The sequence below is a fragment of the Vipera ursinii genome (genome assembly GCF_947247035.1).
Source record: "Vipera ursinii genome assembly, chromosome: Z".
Lineage (NCBI taxonomy): Eukaryota > Metazoa > Chordata > Lepidosauria > Squamata > Viperidae > Vipera > Vipera ursinii.
In genome coordinates this window covers 46145964-46169708 of record NC_139517.1, presented here as the reverse complement: position 1 = coordinate 46169708, position 23745 = coordinate 46145964, and the positions used below count along the sequence as shown (strand labels likewise).

At 38.1% G+C, this 23745-nt stretch overlaps 1 protein-coding gene across 1 annotated transcript; it reads left to right on the top strand.

The window, feature by feature from the left end:
• Positions 1–2724: 2724 nt before the first annotated feature.
• On the top strand, positions 2725–22908 carry DCAF7 (DDB1 and CUL4 associated factor 7). The gene is made up of 7 exons (XM_083378530.1): positions 2725–2973; positions 5017–5175; positions 12599–12710; positions 15012–15130; positions 15532–15741; positions 16385–16502; positions 20686–22908. The coding sequence occupies exons 1-7, from the start codon at positions 2836–2838 to the stop codon at positions 20856–20858; spliced, it is 1029 nt and encodes a 342-aa protein (XP_083234656.1). The 5' UTR covers positions 2725–2835; the 3' UTR covers positions 20859–22908.
• Positions 22909–23745: the final 837 nt, after the last annotated feature.

The window sequence follows — 23745 nt, the reverse complement described above, 5'->3', positions numbered from 1 at the left end:
ATAATGAATGACATGTCAAACAAGGAAACTGAAACACATGCTACAAATGTTTGTTTCCAAGATCAAAAAATGATAAAAAGGAAGTAATTACATGTTATTCAAATGTTGAAAAATAGTAAGCCTTAAGATATATCTGGGGTAATGAGAGAAATGTTAATAAGGGTGTGAAAACTATATCAGGCTTTACAAATGGAAGGACACAACTAATATTCACACACACACACACACACACACACACACGAATGAATTATGCAGAGGGATTAATTTGTTTGGCAGAATCCTGTTCTAAAGTACACCCAAAAAAATGATGAGAACAAAATTGCATCAAAAAAAGTTGCAAATTTTTGCACTTCACAATAGGAGGTTGGTTTCTGAATATACAAAAAGTAGTATGTGACAGAAGTAGAGCATCCATGAGAAGAAATAACGATTAGCAGATGGCTCAAACCTGATTAGGGAGTAAGACAAGGGTAGTGTGATGCTTTTTAATATATTCATGGACAAAACTAGAGAAACACTTATGTAGTGTTTTGTTAGAGACATTTAAGTATTTTCAAAAGGGACTTTAGGCAAGTCACTCACTCTCATCCCAACCTACCTCAGAGGGTTGTCTTAGAGAAAATAGGAGGAGGAAGGTGTATTATGTAAGTTTGTCACCTTGAGTTACTTGTAACATAATAAAGGCAGGATTTTTAAAAAAAAGCAAATTAAAATAAAATAAAAAATAAATTTTCTGTGCTTTGTCTAAGAGTATTTATCCTAAAAGGGAGCAACCATGTTGAGTTTGCACAGATAGTCCTTGACTTAAAACATTCAGTGACTATTTGAAGTTACAACAGCACTGAAAAAAGTGATTTATGATGATGTTTCATAATTGTGACCATTGCAGAATCCCTATGGTCATGTGATCAAAATTCAAACAGTTGCGGTAACCCAAATTGCAGTGATTCACTTAACAACGCGGGAAAGAAAATTGGGCAAAACTTACTTGTCTTACTTAACAACAGAAATTTTGGGCTATCTGCTTGTGTGAACTACTGCCCCATTTTCTCTGAGTGTATGTGCTTTAGAAATCCAAATTACAAGACTAATGTCATGGTTCCAACAAATGAAACTCTTCAAAGTACTTCAAGGCATTGTTTACCTTAAAGAATCTTTATTTGAATAGCACATAGCTTTGGCACATACATGGTCGAAGCTGAAATCTGAATTCCCCTTTCCCTTCCCCAAACACATAGTATCAAAGCACAATTCTCTCCTCTGATTAACAGTCATAAAACACATTCTCCAATTAGTTTGAAATGCAAGCTTTCCCTCCCGTTCTCCAACCCGCCATTTCTTTATCATCTCTTATTTCAAAAGCCCCTGAATTTTTATGCATAACCAGTGCTTTTTTTGTAAAAGAAAAAGGTACCGGAACTTATACATATCATACAACCCGCCTTGCCTACCCTACAAGGTTCCATTCAAAAAAGGTGCCAGAACTCCGTTCTGAGCGTTCTATGACAAAAAATGCCCTGTGTCTAACTAACTCCCATCACATTCTTCCTCGTCTCCCAGTATCATTTAATTCTAAGAGCAGGGCTTTTTTTGTCATAGAACGCCCAGAATGGAGTTCTGGCACCTTTTTGGGATGGAACCTTGTAGGGTAGACAAGGCGGGTTATAGGACATGTGTGAGTTCCAGCACCTTTTTTTTTTTTACAAAGAAAGCACTGTCTAAGAGTAAAGCATAGGAAAGAAAAAGACTGCATCTCCCTAATGTTAGCAGCATCGACAACTAAGTGATGGACACATAAAATAGTAAGTAGCCATTGTATGCAGAGAGTCTTGCGGTCCATCTTGGCCAAGAAATTAGCCAGTGATGGGTATCAAGCCTGGGATCAAAACCTGGATCAATATGATCGTAACAGGGGCCACCAGGACTAATAATGATTATTACATTGTGCCTTCTTGAAATATACATTATAGTCAGGGAAACTGTTTGAATATATTCATAATTTCCTCATCATTATTTATTTTTTATAACAGTTGTGTCCAACCCGCAGCCCACATGCAGCCCCTGGGTAGCTACTAGCAGCTCTCAAGATAACAAATATGAAAGATAAAAGAAGCCTATGTTGTTGTGTTTTTATGTATATGTTAACAAAAATATATATTTTATATGCGGCCCAAGACAATTCCTCTTCGCTCAAAGCAGCCCAAGCAAACCAAACAGTTGGAAAATCATGGGGTACTACCATAACAAAAAAGGATGCTAATACCCAGATTAAAGCAAAGGATAACGGCATTAAGCACAAGAAATTATACTTGTATTAGAAATAACATTTAATTACTATCATTACTACATTTTTCTAAATACGCCACACCTTTCCGACTTTCGATGAAACTTCCTAGATCGTATCAAACAATCGGAACAAACCAAAATAACGTTCAGAGAAACCAGTTCTACATTTCTATCTCTATGTCTTTCCTTTCTTTCTTTTTTTTTAATGAGAGCGACTAACTAAATCACACTTGATACGCTCAAATGCAATGAAAGAGGCGGGCTTTACCCAAGAACGACAACTTTCTCCACTAATGGTTAATTCCATGTTGGCCAATATGTAAATCTTTTTTCGGAGATTGAGCGAGGTGGACGTTTTCGAAAACCAATGAGAGACCTTGGAGTTGAGGAATGGCATGGTCAAGAACCAATGAGAAATCAGAGTTTGAATAGGGTGAATGGAGGAGTAGGGTTAGCCATCGTCGTTGTGTGTGGTGAAGAAAGGCCGTCGGGAGCGATACTTCGGAAGGAGGCCGTGAGAGGCTGACGGCGTAAGCCTCCCCGCCCGCCATGTCGTTGCACGGGAAGCGCAAGGAGATCTACAAGTACGAGGCGCCATGGACCGTCTACGCCATGAACTGGAGCGTCAGGCCTGACAAGCGCTTTCGACTTGCCCTAGGCAGCTTCGTAGAAGAGTACAATAATAAGGTGAGCAACCTGGCAGGTCAGTGGGCGAGAACAAGTCGCTGTTGAGAGCGGCTCAGCGTCAGGTTCTGCACTGCAGCTTTGGGCTTCGTTCAGCGCATCCCAATCGGTCCTCTCCGCCGCCAGCGGCCCAGTTAAAGATAGCGAGCGTCAAAAAGGGTGGTGGGAGGAGGATCAGAGTGCGCGAGAGGCAGGGCTGCTTCGGGAAGTTTGGTTAGGTTTGCTCTCGTAGTATCTCTGCCCTTTCCCGTTGGCGGTCAGACCGCTGCGCGAGAGGCAGGGGCCATTGGGACATTTCGTTGTTGTGTGATGAAAAAGGAGGAAAAACTTCACCTGCGCACTTTCTGCTGCTCTAGGAAGTGAAATAGGAATACGTTCCTTTTCAATCTTAACAGCTTTAGAAGGTGTTATTGCATTTACTCTTGATAAGTCCACGATGTAAAGTTCGCTAGAAATATACCTACTGCATGTTCCTTCAGTATTTTAGTTAAGCTTCAGTTAAGTCTTAAGAGCCCTGCTGAATTTATTCAAATAGTGACCAAATGGATTCATTTGGGAAGCTCATATTCCTGAACTGGAGGTCTATAACTATTTTCCTTGCTGTTTTCCTACAAGGAGCATTTATTTATAACTTAAATTTAGAAAGTTATTTAATTCATGCATTCTGTTTCAGAAAATAGAAGCAGTTGTTAGTATTTGTTTCTGTTGTGTCTCCCCTTGACCTTCTTTGTTCCAAAGTAGAGCCCTGGTTACTGTAATCCTTCCTCATATAGAAGATATTCCACTCTAATCTTTGTAGTAGCCCTTTTTTTGCACCTTTTCTAATTATGTAATATTTTTTAAATGTGTCCAGAACAGTAGCTAATGTGTGTGGTCTTACCATAGATTTATATAAAGGAAATATTATACTGACAATTCTATTTTTAGTTCTCCTAAAAACTCCAGGTTAGAATTAACATTTTTATAGAAGCTGCAAACTAGGTTGATATTTTCATTCAGCCATCCACCTTGACTCCAAGATACTTTTTCTAATCAGTGACGTGCATTTTTGGAATTCATTTGAAATTTATGTGCCAACATGCACCCTACATTTATTTGTAGTGAACTGCATTCATCATTCTGAAGCCTGTTCATCCAGATTGGAAGGTTGTTTTTGGAGCGCATCACAATTACTTTTTGATTTAAGGGCAGATCTAAATAGTTATGTATTCAGCATGGTAACTTCAATGATCAGCCCTAATTCCATATAGTTTTTATGCAAATAAAAAGTACCAGTCCTTACACCAATCCCTGAAAAATTTATTTCATGTCTTACAAGTATAATTGTTCATTTATTCTTGTTCTCAGTTGTGTGTTTTTTAAACTTGCCTGTCCATAAGAACAGGGGTCTTCAAACGTGCCTGACTGAGGAATTCTGGGAGTTGACGTCTACAAGTCATAAAAGGCCAAGTTTGAAGACCCCTGCATAAGAACATCTGTTGTCCCAAGGCAGCTGAGTTTGCTCAGGAGCCTATGGTGATTGTTAAAGGTTTTCTGAAAGTCTAGGTGTAGAATATGTTTTGGGTTACTCTTCTTGACATTTTCAAAGAAGCTGGAAGGTTAGTGAGACAACACTTCTCTTTGGTTTCTTTTCAGCCAGATTAGTCCTATGCATTATTTTCTCTAACAATTTTTTCAATTTTCCTCACAGAAACAGACCCTAATGTCCTTTATTGCCTCTTAATCTTCTTAGAAAAATTAGAATCACATTTTTCCAGTCCTTTGTTTAAAAGAATTGTATTATTTTTGTGAAAGATTGGCAATTTTATATTTAACTGCTTCAAGAGTTCTTAGATACCATCTGGACATTGGAATTTATTTAGTTTTACTTGATCAGTTTGACTTGTAGCCATTTTTCCTTAGCTATGTTGGTCTTTGTTCTGACTTGGAACTTCAGCACATGTACATGAAAGATGAACTGGAATATGAATGAATGTGTTTATATGCACATGCATGCACATAACACACAGAGAGACAGATACACACATATTTTCTTTTTTCTCATAGGTTCAGCTTGTTGGGTTGGATGAGGAAAGCTCTGAATTCATTTGCAGAAATACTTTTGATCACCCCTATCCTACTACCAAGCTCATGTGGATACCAGATACCAAAGGAGTTTATCCAGATCTTTTGGCAACCAGTGGTGACTATCTGCGTGTATGGAGAGTAAGTAGACCATTTAGAAAATAATTCTTCTATGCTTTAATTAAGAAAAAACAGTAGCAGACCTGCTCTTATGAATTACAAAGAAGCATAATACTCAGCCTATCCAAGAATAAAAAGTATGGCTTTTGAAGCATGTAACTTGCCCTTTTTCATAGATTCCTTAGAATATTTTCATAATGTACTGGAATATTAGTAAGACCACAGCAGTATCACAAATGTGGCATTGTGTTTAACAGATATATGACAATTCAAGAAATTGTCATTCACCTGTAAGCTCTTCAGTTATCAGTAAAAAGAATGAATTCTTCAGCCCTTCATCAGAAATATATTACAAATAACCTGAAAGTCTGTTTTCCCTAATGTAATGATATATGGATTCTTATTTTTTTAGGCCTAAATACTTCTTTGTGCAACTGGAATCTTGATTTTCTTACTACCAGGCCTCAATATGTGCAAGCTGAACAAATATTTTTAACACCACTTTCTTGAGCACAGGTACTCCTCAGGGCTGCATCCTAACTCCGCTGCTGTTCACCCTGTTGACCCATGACTGTTGCACTAGATTTGCCACCAACCTTATTGTGAAGTTCGCAGATGATACAACAGTAGTGGGCCTTATTGATGATGACAGTGAGGGTTCTTACTGCAAAGAGGTTGAGGGTTTGGTGAATTGGTGTAAGGAAAACAGCCTAGTTTTAAATACTGGAAAAACAAAAGAGATCATTGTTGATTTCAGAAAAGGCAGGCACAACCACACTTCTCTGTGCATTAATGATTCACCTGTGGAAATGGTTACCAGCATCAAATTCCTGAGCGTGCAGTTAACAAATAGGCTGGCTATGTCGCTCAACAGCGAGACACTGGTGAAGTGGGCACAGCAGTGCCTGCATTTTCTGTGTTGCATAAGAAAAGCACATCTTCCTTCCCCTGTCCTTACCACTTTCTACAGAGGGACAATTGAGAGCATCCTGTCATACAGCATCACAGTCTGGTTTGGAAGCATCACTGCTTCAGACAGGAAGGCGGTGCAGAGAGTAGTGAGGATGGCTGAAAAGATTATTGGCAGTTCCCTCCCCTCCATCCAGGACATAGCATATAAGTGTTGCTTGAGCAGGGTCCTCAAGATTGATCCTCTTCACAATCTGTTTTCCTTGTTACCTTGTGGGAGGAGTCTCCGTGGTATCCAAAGCAGAACATCCAGATTCAGTCACAGTTTTGTTCCATACAGTATTAACCTTGTGAACTCTAAAGCTTCCTCCTTCCTCCATCCATTCAAGATGAACAGTGATTAATATTTATATGTTACTTATATGTAAGGGTGTAGGTCTATACATGTGTTGTATATAGTATGTTTAAATGTATGTTATGTATGCATTCACTTTGAGAGCAAGCAGCTAAATTTCATTTTTAATGTGTGCCATTGTGCCCACAGTAAAAAATGACGATAAAGGATGTTTGTCTGTCGATCTATCTATTGGAAATAGTTCAGCGCAGAAATGCTTGGAACAATGAGGATTCAACTCCTGCTATAATATTGTATGCCAGATTTGTAGGGATACTACTCTAGATAAGCGTGAGAATTTGATAGTGTGATTATACTTGAAGGGGTCTTTGGGCTTACTGCTGGTATATCACTCCTCCTGTTGCAAAGCAGGATTCCTACTATGGCTTCCAAACTGGTATTGGGGACCTTCAACCTGCCTGTCCTGGCTGAAGGGTCTAGAGCAGCTTAGGAGTTCTTGGTTGCCATGATAGTGCACTGTTTTTTCTTCTTTTTTAAACTGCCAGAGGGTGTGGTCTGTGGGTGGAGGTGTGTTCTGATTGGGTGGGAGTGTGTTTTGAATGGGGGCTGTGTTCTGATTGGGTGGGGATGTGTTTTGAGTGGATGGGCTGGTCTCAGCTGCCAGCCTTAGACTGGTGAGTTGTGCTGCTTTTGTTCGGCTCCGTGTTTGTGGTGGTGCCATGGCAGTTTAAAAAAGAAGAAAAAACAGCCACTACCACACACTTCTCCCAGAAGAACGAAGCTGAAGCCACCAGCCTGAGGATGTGTGTGTGTTAAATGCTTGTTAACTTATTTAGATTACCTTGCTAGGCCCCAAACATGGGACAAATCTTTATTTCCTGTTTCGGCCTAACCAAAGGCCATCCACAGGCAGTAGTCACAACAGTGACAGCTCATATTTGTGTAAATTTTAGATTGCTAACAAAGAATTAAAGGGAGACTGATATACATTTCAAACTTATTTGGCTGACTGATGAACAAATAAGTTTGAAATGCATATCAGTCTCCCTTTAATTCTTTGTTAGCAATCTAAAATTTACACACACACACACACCATATATATATATATATATATATATATATATATATATATATATATATATATATATATATATATATATATATATATATATATAGCTTTATTGTATTTATTATGTGATACATTGTTGGCTACCCTTAAAAATTGTTAACATGAGGTATGTTGAAAATAACTGACTGGTTAACAACAGGATTATTGTTAGTTTATTATTTATTACAAAATAATAGTCTAACTAAAATATAAAACCTATAAGGACCCCTGAGGGGAAAACAGATCTAATAAACTGATAATACTATATGGTCTCCAGCCAGCCTCCTGATCCCCATGCCTGGGAACACATCCAGATATTGAAGGTTGTTGAGAGATCAAGGAGAGCCAGAATGGGCATACTAATCTTTCCTGCTTCTGCCAAAGATAATCCATAGGCACAAACAGTGCTGTTTCAGTCTTGTACCCATCTGAAAGGGGTCCAAATGATGTTCTTCTTTCAGGATACTCTGAAGATATAGTGTGATCACCTTCTACACATTTTTTCCAAAAAATGCAGTTTAGACATAGGAAGAAGTCATCCAATGAAGGATGTATATTATTTACATATTATATGTATATTATATATATTAGATCCATGTACCTTCTGCATTGCTAAGATTTTCTGGGAAATCATGTGCAGCTGGTCCTAGTGGAATTTTGAGACCTCTTTCAACATTGGCGGGACATTGGTTTCCCTCAGTGATAGATTCACCAGCACTAGGACCTGCTGCACATGATTTCCCAGAAAATCTTAGCAATGAAGAAGGTACATGGATCTAATATACAGGTGGCAAGTTTGCAATTCCAAAACTCCTCTCCATTTCATAACAGCTATCAGGAACAAACCTATCCCAAATAACAGAGCCACACTAAGTCTCAGTTATTTCCATGGGATCTGCCTCAGTGCCAGAGTCTGGCCTGGAACAAATCCAAATACTTTTTTTCTGAAGTTGAATAGAATACTCCTTACAGCGGCTCTGAAAGAGGTTCTCCAGGAAGGACTGAGTCTTTCTAAACAGGACAACTATCCACAGAATATTTTACCACTTTTACCTCCATGACATAAGTTAATAATAGCTGTAATTCATGCTTCATTGAGTTTGTTCCTCATTGTCCTTCAGCACTGCTTTCAGGATCTTTTATATTTTCACTTCCTTCTGCTCTATGAACCAAAAGGAGCCCTGGGATTCACAGCAGGAGAAAAGCCACATAAGAATGATCTAATCCCAGTTCACAACCACCTTCTTATTCTAGGCAGGGATGAAGCGACAGTTGAAACTATGCACCAGACCTGCAGGAACACTCTCCAAGCTTCCTGTGAAACCAAATAAGGTCAATCAATGCCTGGGTGATATTCAAATAAGCTCAGCCTTTCTGCAGTAGAGAGCAACATCAAGGCAATCAAAAAATGATTTGAACATTGAAAGGGAAATAGTGGTAATCTTCTCCAACTCCAAGGGAGTAATTTGTCAAGCTGCTGCTTTGACAAGAAAATTAGATTTTGTGTATGATCACCACTTTGTATTAAGCCCTTGACAAATTGCATCAGATCCAAAACTATCCTAATATGACCATGAACTTCCAAATCATCTCAGACATTACCCTCAGAGAAAGCAGTTTGAAGTCCCCTAAGACCATAAGCCTGAGGAAGTTTGTGACCATCAGGCCATGAAGTCAAGGAATTTAGGTAGATAGGTTGCAGTAATGGATCTATTACAGTAACAATTCCAATTAATCTCTAGAGCCCAGCTTAACAAATGGGGTCTCATATTCATTGCATATAAAATTGCATCTCTGAACACCATCAGAGTATCTCACATAGCATTTGATACTCTGTCATCTCTGCTTTTGTGTGAAAGCATTGTGCATAGTTATTCTACTGAAAATATTTATTTGTGGTTGGTAGATCTTGATGATTTGTTTAAAAAATAAGGTAGATCCTATAAGTCTTATATTTGCCCATATCTCATGAATGGATTGCAAAAATAATGCAATCCAATTATAAGGTAAAGGTTCCCCCGCACATGCGTGCTAGTCGTTTCCAACTCTAGGGGCCGGTGCTCATCTCCGTTTCAAAGCCGAAGAGCTAGCGCTTGTCCGAGGACGTCTCCGTGGTCATGTGGCCGGCATGACTAGATGCCAAGGGCGCACGGAACGCTGTTACCTTCCCACCGTAGTGGTCCCTATTTTTCTACTTGCATTTTGACGTGCTTTCGAACGGCTAGGTTGGCAGAAGCTGGGACGAGTAACAGGCGCTCACTCTGTTACGTGGCACTCGGGATTCGACCCGCCAAACTGCCGACCTTCTGATCGACAAGCTCAGCGTCCTAACCCACTGAGCCACCGCGTTCTCCCGAAGGACTCGGGGCGGTGTACAGGGCAATTAAAACACAATATACAGCACATAATATACAAAAATTAAAATAAATTAAACCAAATAGCAGAAGCAATAAAACATGTTCTAAAATTTAAAATTTGGAATTTAAAATCTAAAGCCCCAATCCCTCAGTCCAGGCCGGCAAGTTCAAATAACCAAGTCTTCAGGTCGTGGCGAAAAGAGCCAAGGTCGGGAGCCATCCGGAGCTCAACAGGAAGCTGATTCCAGAGGGCAGGCGCACCCATAGAGAATGCTCTCCCCCTGGGGGCTGCCAGTCGACATTTCCTGACTGACGGCACCCTGAGGAGGCCCTCTCTATGGGAACGCACAGGATGATGGGAAGTTAACGCCGGCAAAAGGTACTCCTGTAAATAATCCGGGCCCATGCCATTTAGGGCTTTATAGGTCATCTCCAGCACCTTGAATCTCACCCGGAAGACAACTGGAAGCCAATGCAGCTCACGGAGCAGAGGTGTTACATGGGAGTATCGGGAGACTCCCATCACAACTCGCGCGGCCGCATTCTGCACCAGTTGGAGCCTCCGAGTGGTATTCAAGGGCAGCCCCATGTAGAGAGCATTGCAGTAGTCTGTCCGAGAGGTCACGAGCGCATGAGTGACTGTGCGTAGATTATATTCCTTGTATCTGATGGATAAAAAAAATCCACAAAAATGTGCTGTAAAATATTGAAATTGAAATTTCTTGGGAGATTTTATGAGGATTGCTTACAAAGAGTACTTTATAAATCAGAGGTAATTCCACCTAAAAACAGAAACATTGAACTTATTGTAATCACAATTAATAATAACCTGAATATATTGTTGGTCAATGATCTTTAACGTCCTTTATGGCATGGCTTCAGGACATCCGAGGAACTGTCTGTCTTGTCTCAAAGGGGTTGGCCTGTCTCACTCTAGCAAAAAGGACCTAGTGCAAACCCCATAAACCAAGGAATTTCAACAGAGGGTGGATCTAGGAGAAAAGCATTTTCTGTTACAGCCCCCGCCTTTTGGAACATCTCCCAGCACATGAGATTTACCCAGGGGTGGGATTCAGCTGGTTCGTACCACTTTGGCAGAACCAGTAGCTAATTTTTTGTTGCCCAGGCCCAGAATAGACTTCTGGAAGTGGCATTCACACAGAGAACCGGTTGCTCACATATTTGAATCCAACCACTGGATTTACCCCTGCCCTTTTGGCCTTTAGAAGGAGCCTTAAAACCTGGATTTGTGGGTTGGTGTGGGGCCCTGAAGGAGAAGCTGTAGGCTGGAGGTGATTGATGTCAAGCACAAGAAACCAAGTATTCCTGCCTATATACAGGAATCTGATCTACTAACGGTCAAGGCAAATTTGTGCTACCGGTAGATAAGAGTCAACAGAATTCATACAGGGATGGACAAGTCTCTTGTGAGAACATAGTGACTCCAGACTGATGACATGTTTAACCCCACTGTCAGGCTCAGCCTGGTCATCTTCTACAGTTGGTGCAGTGACTGAGAAGGCACCATCACTGCTCTGCTCTAAACTCATGGTGTTTTACACTATAATTAATCTTTTGTAATTTTAATCAGTTTCTATATTTATAATAGTTTATATTTCTATTTTTTATTAGATTATAAGCCATCTAGAATCACCAAATAGCAAAATGGTGGTATATAGGTAGTCCTAAACTTATAACCACAATTGAGCCCAAGATTTCTGTTGTTAAGTGAGACATTTGTTAAGTGAGTTTTGTCCCATTTTTCTTGCCTCAGTTGTTAAGTGAATAACTCCAGTTGACAAGTTAGTAACTGATTGTTAAGTGAACCTGTCTTCCCGATTGACTTTGTTTGTCAGAAGGTCACAAAAGGGAGTCACATGACCTTGGGTCACAGCAACTGTCATAAATATGAACCAGTTGCCAAGTATCTGAATTTTGATCACATAATCATGGGGATGCTGCAACTGAAAAATGCTCATTAGTCACTTTTTTTAGTACCGTTGTAACTTTGAATGGACACTAAATGAATTGTTGTAAGTTGAGGACTATCTGTATAAATTTTAATTAAAAAATGAATAAGAAACTATAAAAAGGAAATCAGATTTAGGCTATTGCTAAGCACATTGATTTGTGCTTTAAAAAATTGTAAGCCGCCCTGAGTCTTCGGAGAAGGGCAGGATATAAATGGAATTTAAAAAAAAATTATAGCCAAGGAGATCTGACATTTTGTCAAAATTATGAAAGCAGCATTGCACCATTATGCAAGTGCCACCCCTTTTATATGTGCAGGACACAACAATGTTCTTGTCATTTGCTTCTTTCCTTGCTTCTGCAAATCTAAAATTACATGAAATAAAGACATTTTTCATGCAATTGGATTTTATTCTGTGCCCCCTCAAAATCTATTTAAGAGTTCAAGGAAAAGTATGACTCTGTTGCTATAAGGAATTCCCTCCAACTTAACTAAAAACCTCTCTTGAATTCTGTATTTTAATATAACGAAGAATCCAATAATTGCAATGGGAAAACTATATATTGTCTCTGGTATTGCTCTCTGGATGCAATGGAATTCATGCCGAGTCATGGAAAAGCATGAGACTTTGGAAGACTAAACATAAAATGTCCATTTCCCTAAATTTTAGGGAATCCATACTCTTCTAAATGTGTAAATTAACTCAATGTGATGACAAATATGTATTAATATTTTTTGTTCAGGTGGGTGAAACAGAGACCAGGCTAGAATGTCTGCTGAACAACAATAAGAATTCTGACTTTTGTGCTCCACTGACCTCCTTTGATTGGAATGAAGTGGATCCTTATCTGTTAGGTAAGGTCCAAATACTAATGTAGCAGAATGATGATGGTAACATGATTAAAACAACTAAGAGTTCTATTTATAAATTTAGCTAAGAAAATTGTTGACCAATATTTCAAAAAACTAGCCAAAGGTAGGCTTTGAATTATTTTCTAAATAAGAAGTAGGCAATCTTTTGGTGGCCGGTTGCCTTAACATATTGGGTGGAGTAGTTAGCTGCAAATAGATGGAGATATATCATGGATTTACATGAAAGGGGGATTAGAGGAGTTTCTTTTGGTTGTTTTTTCCCCTGACTGGGCTTATTTTCATCTGTTCTCAAAATTCCAAGAAAAGATACTAACAATTTTCTGGAATTATGGCCATAGGAGACCCTAAAAGTTACAGCATAAGATTTACCAAAAGAATTAAACTAGGCCTGGAAGAGCTTTCTATGGACATTTTGACTTTTTTGTTCAACAGTAAAAACTTCATAAAATAAAAAGATTGTTCTTGACCTAAGACAAATACTGGAGAGGTTTACTATAGATAATCTTCAACTTAAAATTACAACTGAACCCAGAATTTGGAGTGTAAGATGTTATGATCATTAACTGAGGCACCCACTTGGTGAATGACCCCAATCTTAGTTCCCACCATTAGGGTAGTTAAGTGATCATACAAGTCATTAAATGATTGTATCAGAGTGTGGCGGAGGTGCCGCATGCACTGGCATGTAGAAGCCTGTTGTGGGCTGGGAGACTTTGAACAGCTAGGCCCATCAATGTATGGATATTCCCCCCACCCCTCTCAGAGGTCTTGGGCATTCTCCCTGGCCAAACTTGAAAGTCCATTTATTTTCCCTTTCTGTGCAGCTACTGACAAGTGTCCTCAGCTGATGCAAGGCGCAGATACTGTAGAAATCTAGCTAATGTGATGTTTGAGACTCTTTCTACTTTTGGAAATATCACCACATGAGTATCAGCCTTCACGATGTTTTTGAGGCTCTTTCTAGCCTTCAGAAACATCACAAGGCTGGTGTTCATTTTATATGTTCCCTGACATAGAAAGAGCCTCAGTACATTGTGAGATGAGTGCCAGTCATTAATATTACCTTCGGGAACATCACATTGGCTAGCTTTCTACAATAACTGTATTTCCTATCAGCTGGAGGCGATTGTCAGCACCTGCATGGAAAGGGAATTTAGTGGACTTATGCGATTGGGCAGGGAGACGGCCCAGAATTTCCAAGAATAGGGGATGGATAGGAGCCCTGCACATGGGTGGGCCTCCTGAGCCAGCTGAGATCTCCCAGCACACGGCACCAGGAATTTGTAGCATTGCCATGGTCATAAGAGTGGGCGTGTTGTCAAGCATCTGAATTTTTGTCACATAACTGTATTTTAGATTTTAAGACGGCATCAGTCAGATCTTCAGGAAGTGTTGTATGTTCTTTTTGTTCAATGCTGTCCTAATTTCAGATGGTCCCTGAGCAAACAGTAAAGGACTACCTGTATGTATTTGACTTAGTTATGATAGATTGGTTAAATTGACATGGAGCTATATCTGTATCTTTTACTATTAGCATTTTTAAAATTACATTGTCTAATAAAGAGACCTGAAAACACTGAACAATTTTATTCTAACCACTCTTTTCTTTTGGCAATTCCTTGTTGGTACAATTATCAGCTAGTCAGTCAAAATCATTAAGTATCAGCTCTTTAATTATCAAATATTAAGCAGAAAAATGATTTGTGATTTTAGTAGTCTGCTTTTATAATTGCATCATGAGTTCCTTTAATAGCTAAAGAGCTAGGACCTTCTTGGTCTTATACTCTTTCTCCCATCTTAATGTTTATTTGAATTCTCACTAAGCCTTTAAAATTGAAGTTTATACTAGTGAATTGCATTGTTGCATAAAATGAATATATGTAATTTGATTCTGTTATAGATTATTGTTGATTTAAGTTTACTTTTATTAATACATATTAGTTTAGGTCAAATATGTTGATCATATGGGCAGTCATAGTCCCATAATATTAAATAGAATATTGATTAATCATAGTATAGAAAAATATATTTTCTTTTTTGTTTTAAAGCTGGTTAAAGATAGTTTGATTTAAATGTTTTAACTGCCAGAGGATCTGAGGATTACAGCACTATTTTACAAAAAGTGTTAAAAGATACATTGAGGTTGCTTTCTGTAAATTAAGGAGGTAGAGGTTCACTTTCTTGAGGTCTAGGATTAGAAATTTTGTGTAATGACCCATATTTGTATTGCTTTAAAAAAATAGTTCTAACATATTTTTTCCCTTTCCTCTCAAACTATGCCAGGTACTTCTAGCATTGACACAACTTGTACTATCTGGGGTTTGGAAACTGGTCAGGTCTTGGGAAGAGTGAATTTAGTGTCTGGCCATGTCAAGACTCAGTTGATTGCCCATGACAAAGAGGTGATGGTGTATTTTTTTTCTTTTTATGTAAATATGTGCAGCTACTAAAAGTTTTTAAAAACCCAATCTATACATTGGAAATAGTCATCTAGGAGCCAAGGTGGGTTGTGTCGTTGCTATTAGTAATGCATTTATTTTCCTTTTAGTAATTCATTGATAATGGGGAATCAATACAACAAAGTAAAATATTTTGCAAAAGAAACATTCTGCTCAGAAGGAGAGAGTGTTATGCCTAAAGCCCTATATTGTGGTAAGCATTGTCCTTTCTTAGGCTAAAGCAAATAATTTGTTGGACATACCTTCTTTAGTCCTGCCTTTGCATGAAAAACTAAAGTGGGACAGGAATCCCTAGTATGGGAAGCACCATATTTTATTACCTTTTGCTGTTGGTATCTGAACAGGTTTATGATATTGCATTCAGCCGTGCAGGAGGTGGGAGAGACATGTTTGCCTCTGTTGGTGCTGATGGCTCAGTGAGGATGTTTGACTTAAGGCACTTGGAACATAGCACTATTATCTATGAGGATCCTCAGCACCATCCTTTGCTTCGCCTTTGCTGGAATAAACAAGACCCTAATTACCTTGCAACAATGGCTATGGATGGTATGGAGGTGAGACACTGATCTGTGAGAATGCCTAGCACACTTTGTTTGTGAGAATATAGTGAGTATAGTAAACTTCGTTTTCCAACTATAGGGTGAAAACAATGGGACTACAATTTTTGCTATATAGATTATTGAAGATTTTTTTTTACTGGCATATAGTTCCATAAAGCAAAATAATCTGGTAGATGAATACGTTAATTAAAAGATACTAGCCTAGTATAATGAAATGGACAGTTAGAAATCTTTATTGTGGTTTGGTGAGATTAGTTAACCTGTCTTTGATTGCTGTAACATTTCTACAGGCAGAACCCATTTTTAGAAGTAATGAATTACTTGTATTAGTTTCTCAATTTAAAGAAATAAATTCTACTGATAATCTAATGTGAATTGTACTAATAAGCAGTCATAACTTTTTGTATTGTGATTTGTCATATAGGCTTTGCAAAAAGTATCTAGAATCAGGAGAATTGTTTATATTCATTATAGAACAAATGCAGTTTTCCATCAGTTGGAATAAATATGTTGACTTCACAGCTGGTTTGCAGTGTGAATGCTCTGAGCACATAAAAGACTGGGTAATGAAAGAATAAACTTAAAATCTAAAACAATTTGTTTAGAATTAATGTTTAGAATTATTTTTCCCTCTAAGGTGGTGATTCTAGATGTCAGAGTTCCTTGTACACCAGTTGCCAGGCTGAATAATCATCGAGCATGTGTAAATGGTATTGCTTGGGCACCACATTCTTCTTGCCATATCTGCACAGCAGGTAAAAATGGTTTATATGTATTCCTCTCTTCTTTTATTTGGGCATTTAAGAAGTTATTGCAATATGCTATCATTTTCAAATATGTGAACATAGGATTGCAGTCTTTACGTTCTTGTATATAATTTGAAGGCTGAGGAGGCCGACTCTGGGAGCGACCCAGGCGATGGGAGGTTGACAATGGCAGCAGGTAGTCTCGCAAGTACCCCAGGCCTAAGCCATGTAGGGCTTTAAAGGTTATTACCAGCACCTTGAATCGCACTCGGAGGGTAACCAGTAGCCAATGCAGCTCACGCAGGAGTGGTGTAACATGGGAGATACTCCCATAAGCACCTGCGCGGCCACATTTTGCACCAGTTGAAGCCTCCGGGTGCTCTTCAAGGGCAGCCCCATGTAAAGAGCATTGCAGTAATCCAGGCGAGAAGTGACGAGGGCGTGAGTAACCATGCATAGGGCATCTCGGTCCAAAAAGGGGCACAACTGGCGCACTAGGCGAACCTGTGCAAAGGCCCCCCTGGTCACGGCCGTTAGATGATCTTCCAAATTAAGCTGTGAATCCAGGAGGACACCCAAGTTGCGAGCCCTTTCTGAGGGGGGCAATACCTCCCCCCCTTCAGAAGAGATGGAACTTGTTGGACAATACGAGATGCCGGTATCCACAGCCACGCGGTTTTGGAGGGGTTAAGCCTGAGCCTGTTCCTTCCCATCCAGACCCGCACCGCCTCCAGGCACCGGGACATCACGTCAAGGGCATCACTGGGTTGGCTCGGGGTGGAGATGAACAACTGGGTATCATCCGCATATTGGTGATACCTCACCCCAAAGCCATGGATGATCTCACCCAGCGGCTAGTGATCTCGGAAGGGTGGAAGGTTGAATCAATCTTGAGCTAGTCAGGATCAAACTTCACAAATACCCTGATATTTTTCCATAGAATTTGCTGGTACAATTCCATCAATTATGGCAAGCCATCCTGGTTCAGACATAGTAACAATCATGCTACTGCCAGTACCATATTTCACAAATGAGATAAGGTTCTTATGCTAGAAAACAATGTTTTTCTTTCATTAAACAAAATTTTTCATTCAGGCACCAAAGTTCTATTATACTCTTTTAAGTCCATAGAACATTTTTCCAGTAGCTTTCTGACTTACCATGTGATTTTTCACAAGATGCTCAATAATGTACTTTTTGTAGAGTACTAGCCTTCTTGCAACTTGCAAACTTGGTGCAAGCTAAAAAGCAGGAGACCATGAGTTTTAGTCCTGTCTTAGACATGAAAACTAGCTTGGTGACCTTGGGATAATCATTCTCACACATAGGGTTGTTGTGAGGAAAATAGAAGTAAATGGGATTGGGTATGTTCACTACCTTGAGTTAATTATAAAAACAGTAAGGGCAGAATTTAAAAAAAGTTCCAATCTGTCTTACACCATTGTTGTTCAGCGTTCTCCGGATGGTAGTGTCATGAACATTGACATTAACTATTGGAAGAGACATTAACAATTATTACCTTGGGTTCTTTGAGACACACACAGAGAGAATATTATACATTTTGCTCTTGGTGTGTCCTTGGTTGGTCAACCAGCCCTGGGAAGTATAAGTGGTGTTGAATTGCCTCCATTTGAACACAATCTGCTTGACCATAAACTAGTAAAATCCAAATTTCTGTAATCTTTTCCATCCTGATGAACATCAACAACTCTTTTTTAGAGGTCCAAAGAAATGTTCAAGTCATGCTGTACTTCCACATACCTGTATTATGATGATCAGACTTTAATGTATATACCTAGATTTCTGTTGTTTAAATAAGATATGACCACCCACTCTCACATCTAATTCTCATCCCATTGATCGAAACATCTGACTCTACTTTCCCCTTCAAATGGACTAATAATTCTATTGTATGCCACATACAAATGTGTAACTTTTGACTGTTTGAGTTTTCTTTATCTAGTTTTAGGACTTGTGTGGAGAATGGGTCACTTTTAGGTGATATAAGCAGAAATATTGAAAATGCAAGAGGTCACAAACTTGCAACCACAATTGACAAGCAGTATGTTCATTCACATCCCTAATGTACCCCCACAATCAACACAACACTCCTCATAATTTATTCATATACACACAACATAAATCACAGATCCTAGAATGGGAACCTACACATTCCATTTATACTCGTGTATGCATTATACTCATGTATTTATAGTCGTGTATGCATAGGGACGCAGTGGCTCAGTGGGTTAGGATGCTGAGCTTGTTGATAAGATCGGCAGTTTGGTGGGTCAAATCCCAAGTGCTGCGTAGCAGAGTGAGCGCCTGTTACTCGTCCCAGCTTCTGCCAACCTAGCAGTTCGAAAGCACGTAAAAATGCAAGTAGAAAAATAGGGATCACTACGGTGGGAAGGTAACAGCGTTCCATGCGCCTTTGGCGTCTAGTCATGCCAGGCACATGACCAGAGATGGACAAACGCTGGCTCTTCGGCTTTGAAATGGAGATGAGCACCGGCCCCTAGAGTTGGAAACGACTAGCACGCATGTGCGTGGGAACCTTTACCTTTGCCTTATGCAGTACTATTATAATATACAATTCTTTTTTATTTAGTAAGCAGCCTTCATATTTATTCAAAGATATAGTATATTTTAAGGTGGATCATTTTATAGTACAATTTTCTAAATTAACAAATGTACAAATAAACTTCCTTCCTGACATTCTTGTACTACTCAGTGATTCACTGAAAAGCAAAAATGCATATCCTATGTCTGGCACAATGCTTGCGCCTATACTTCCCAATTTTTGGTTATTATGATCTCTTGTATTTTTACAATCAGAATTTAGTGAATTTCTTCCCTGGGGACATTGAACAAATTAATTCCTTTGTAGATGGCATTCATGTTTGCTATCTTTTCTTTTACATAGAGGAGTAATAACATTCTTCCAATAATCAGACCCAGATGTAGTCTTCATGTACACATTAAACAAATCATATAGCAACCCCATAAGTAAGCCATACCTACATAGTCCTCAACTTAAATAAAATTGAGACAAGAATTTCCATTGCTAAGCAAGGCCATTATTGTGTGGGTAACACCCAATTTTACAAGTGTTTTCTACAATTTTTAAGCAAATCATTGCTATTGTTAAATGAATGATGTAATCCAGATTCCCTCATTGACTTTGTTTCTTGAAAGCTGGCTGGGAAGGCTGCAAATGATGATTACATGACCATGGGATGCTGCAACCATTGTAAATGCATGCCACTTGCCAAGCAACCAAATTTTGATCGTATGACCTTATGGATGATGCTTCCAGGATGCTGGTCATCAGTGTTAGGATCAGTTGCAAGTCATTTTTTCCAGTACCATTGTAACTTTGAATGATTGCTAAATGAAGGGTTGTAGGTCAAGGACTATCTATATTATAATATATTCTACTGATGCCATTTACAGTTGCAATTTTAACATATTTCAGCATTCTCACAACTTTGACTTCATTTTCATCATCTTTTCTTGAACAGTAGTATTTATAACATTCATTGCAAGTCCCTTCTTTGACATATCACTGTCATTCGCATAAACTTTTCTTAAGTATCCCTTCCTGATCATTTCATTGTCTTTTTTTGAAATTGTCATTCTACTTTAGGGTTTAAATTTTGCTTCCCCCTCCCCCTTTTTCCTTTTTTTTTACATCTTGCTAAGCACTGATGGTACTCAAATATTGTCATGTCCTAAAAGTAGTACAGTCTGTGAAAAAGTTGAAAAGTCCTGCACTAGAATATAAACTGACAGCAAACTGCACTCCTTACTAGCACTGATGATATTACCTAGTCTGAGTAATGAAACATCTGCAAGAAAACAAGGAAGCTCAGAGGGCACCAAGGACCTCTCAACAATAATGTATATGCAATGTACGGATACATACTAAGAATGCCTATTTTTTACTGTTCTAAATTAAAAATAAATGTTACACAGCAATTTAATTGATATAATTTCATCTTGTAAAAATATTTAAATATCTACCCACCAGCAAAAAATACTTTTCAGGATTAGCCAGATACTGTCACACATATTTGATAGTAATATCACCCATGACTTCTCAAGGCTTTTTTCCTCTATTTTGGGATACATGGATAAATAAATTATCGGCAAAGAAAATTTAACTAAATCTGTATTTTACCTTTGACAGCGGATGACCATCAAGCTCTCATTTGGGACATCCAGCAAATGCCTCGTGCCATTGAAGACCCAATTTTGGCTTACACAGCAGAAGGAGAAATTAACAATGTACAGTGGGCATCAACCCAGCCGGACTGGATAGCTATCTGTTATAATAACTGTCTAGAAATCCTGAGAGTGTAAAAATAACTAGGCTATGGGAAATAATGAAGCAGCATGGTAGTCGTTCAGTCTTCTAAAGTTAAGAACAAAGCTGCATTGAAAGTGTCACTAGCTCTTATTAACTTCTTCCAGGAAGACTTGCAACTGGAGTTAATGAGTATATATGATGAACTTCTACCCATCATTTCTCTCTCTTAACCTTCCCCACTCCATGCCAGTGACTTAAAAATGCGGGGATATCTTTGGTGTTTTAGATCGTCTCAGATTTTATCAACCTGTTCAATTAAAGTTATGTATATATATTATGGCCATTTGTGTTGAGCATTTTTATTGCAATGGCACTGAATGCCAATTAACATTCTACCTGAAATAATTTGTTATAGATGCCTAAAAGCTATTAATTGTTATAGCATTATAAGAGTACCTTTTATTAAACATTATACTTTTTTTCTTTCCCTCCCTGTTTCCAGGCAATTTCTTTGATACCAATTATGAGGTATCATAATTATCGGTTTGTAAAGGCTTCTGTGCAACTAAGCTCTGCTTTTGTTTGCAGGACTTGTTGGAGACATTTTGTTTCTGTCTTAGATTGAAGCTTTAATTTAATATGCTACATTAGATAATCATCTATATGCTGTTGTCCTTTCTCTGCAACTAAAGACTCTTCAAAAGTAATAGAAGTATATTGCAATGGATATTTGGATACATATCTAGTATCTAATTACAAAAGTGCATCTAGTTTTAGTGTATATGTATGTGGCCCTTATAACATATTATTTACTAAATGTAGGAAACACTTCAGCAACTAGTGATTTTTACTGTTCTAATAGATGAGCATTTTCAGATGATGTTTGCTTTAAACTTTCAAGAGCAGTTTTTATATCACTTTTCTCAGCAGTGATACAATTATGCAAAACAACAAAAACCTTTCCATAAGGCAGCAAAGCACACATATTAAAATGTTGAGAATTATATATGTTGTTAATATGGGATGGTGCTTTTTTCTGAAAACATGAAAAAGGATCAGATACATCAATTTACAGAACTTCAAAATGTTCAAGCATTTCTTGTATATTAATGCTGCTTCTTATTCCCATATCAAGCTGCTTCGATAGTGTGACCTGTCTATGTACAATAGCTCTTCTCTGATACAATAAAATGAGTGTATTTGTGATTGATTCCTCCTCCTTCACAAAAGAATAACTTATTTAGATTTCAGAGAAGAGGTCATAGTTTCATATAAGAGAGCATTTTTTCACAGTAACTTGAGGGAGGTAGATCTTTTCAGATGTAACCACCAATCATGTATATAATAAGATCAACAAGACTATTAATTATTTGTCTGATAATACGTGAGTATAGTACAGTTGAGAGAAAATATAATTGATATATACATACCAATTCTGGTCTAAGCACCATGGGCATAAGATGTATCTTAGACCGTGGGCGTAAGATGTTTCTAGTAAAGGAGCCAAAACATGCAAATCTAACATGCAGTGTTGGATTGTCAAGTGATAAATATGGATTTGTGATATCTGTTTTACAAGGAACAATATTCTTATTGTACGGGATATTAAATAATATGGGCTTTTGTTTTTACTACTAATTCTGAACTGTAAAATGTTATGTACTCCCAGTGTGATGATTTCTTAAAGGCGTGAAATTTGTAGCATGACTGTATAAAGTTCCAAACTTCTTGTTCTTTCAATGAGCAATAGCACTGATTTATGTTTTACTCCCAGGTGTTGCATATATTTTCTAAACCAATATTGTTAGGCAAAGTTGTTATTAATCTTTATGTGGCAGACAATGATTAATATTACAATATTTTGTTTTTTATGGAAAAATACATGAAATGGATTTTATCTTGATTTAGGACACCAAGTTTCTGAATTGTACTGACATGCTGTACAAATTTTAAACAGTTTTTTTAAAGGGTTTCAAGTAGAATGCTGGAATTTTTAAATTGTTAACCTTAGTTCTTTTGCATATTTTGATTTGTTCCATTCCTACTTACTTATGTGAATTCTGCCTTTCTTACGTTTTAATAAAATGGAACATTTTTAAATTATTCATGATGGTATAAAATGAAAAAATACATTAAAATATACATAATATACATTTTCATTAACTAAAAATTTGGTTGTGGGGGGGGGGGGAAGGCAGTGTAGAACACAATATACATTAGTATACAGCTATTCAGAAATAGGCCCAAATCCTCAAAGTTACATTGAATATAGCTGCATAAATAAGAGTTGAAGTTTTAGTAAAGCTTTTTCTCCCATTAAAAATAGAAAGTTGTTTGACCTGGAAAAATTATGTAACCTTAATTGTTTAGGTTGTTACAGGGTTTTCTCTGGCTCTGGGATTTTCAATCATCTGCAACTTATTGAACCTCTCAGTTAAAAACCACCTAGATATCCATCTTAAAATCATTTGGATAGCTCCATTCCCAACAGAAGCAGGTAAAAAAGGGTTTCCAAGATAACTGATGTCTTAGTGATCATTTCACACTTCTGACCTATTTCTGTAACATGACTACAAGGATAGATTGGTAAGGGAGCATTTCCCCAATATTTGCATATCCAAGAGAGAAAAGGTGGAGTATAAATCTAAATAGCAATACCAAGATGGGTTAAATGGTACACAACATGACCTGGACTTAATAAAGGCATAAAGGATTGTCTGAAATGGTATAGTCGCCTGCTTGAGCAAGGAGTTGGACTAGAAGACCTCCAAGTTTTCTTCCTGTTCTATTCTGAATTGAATTGATTCTACATTGCTTTTTTGACAAGGGTGGTAAACTAGATACTAGGGAGAAAGTTAATGGTATTGTTAAAGTGCTGTTCTGCTAGGCAGTGTGCAGTTCTGTCCTGCACTTAACAATTTTTTGGCTAACCTGGAATGT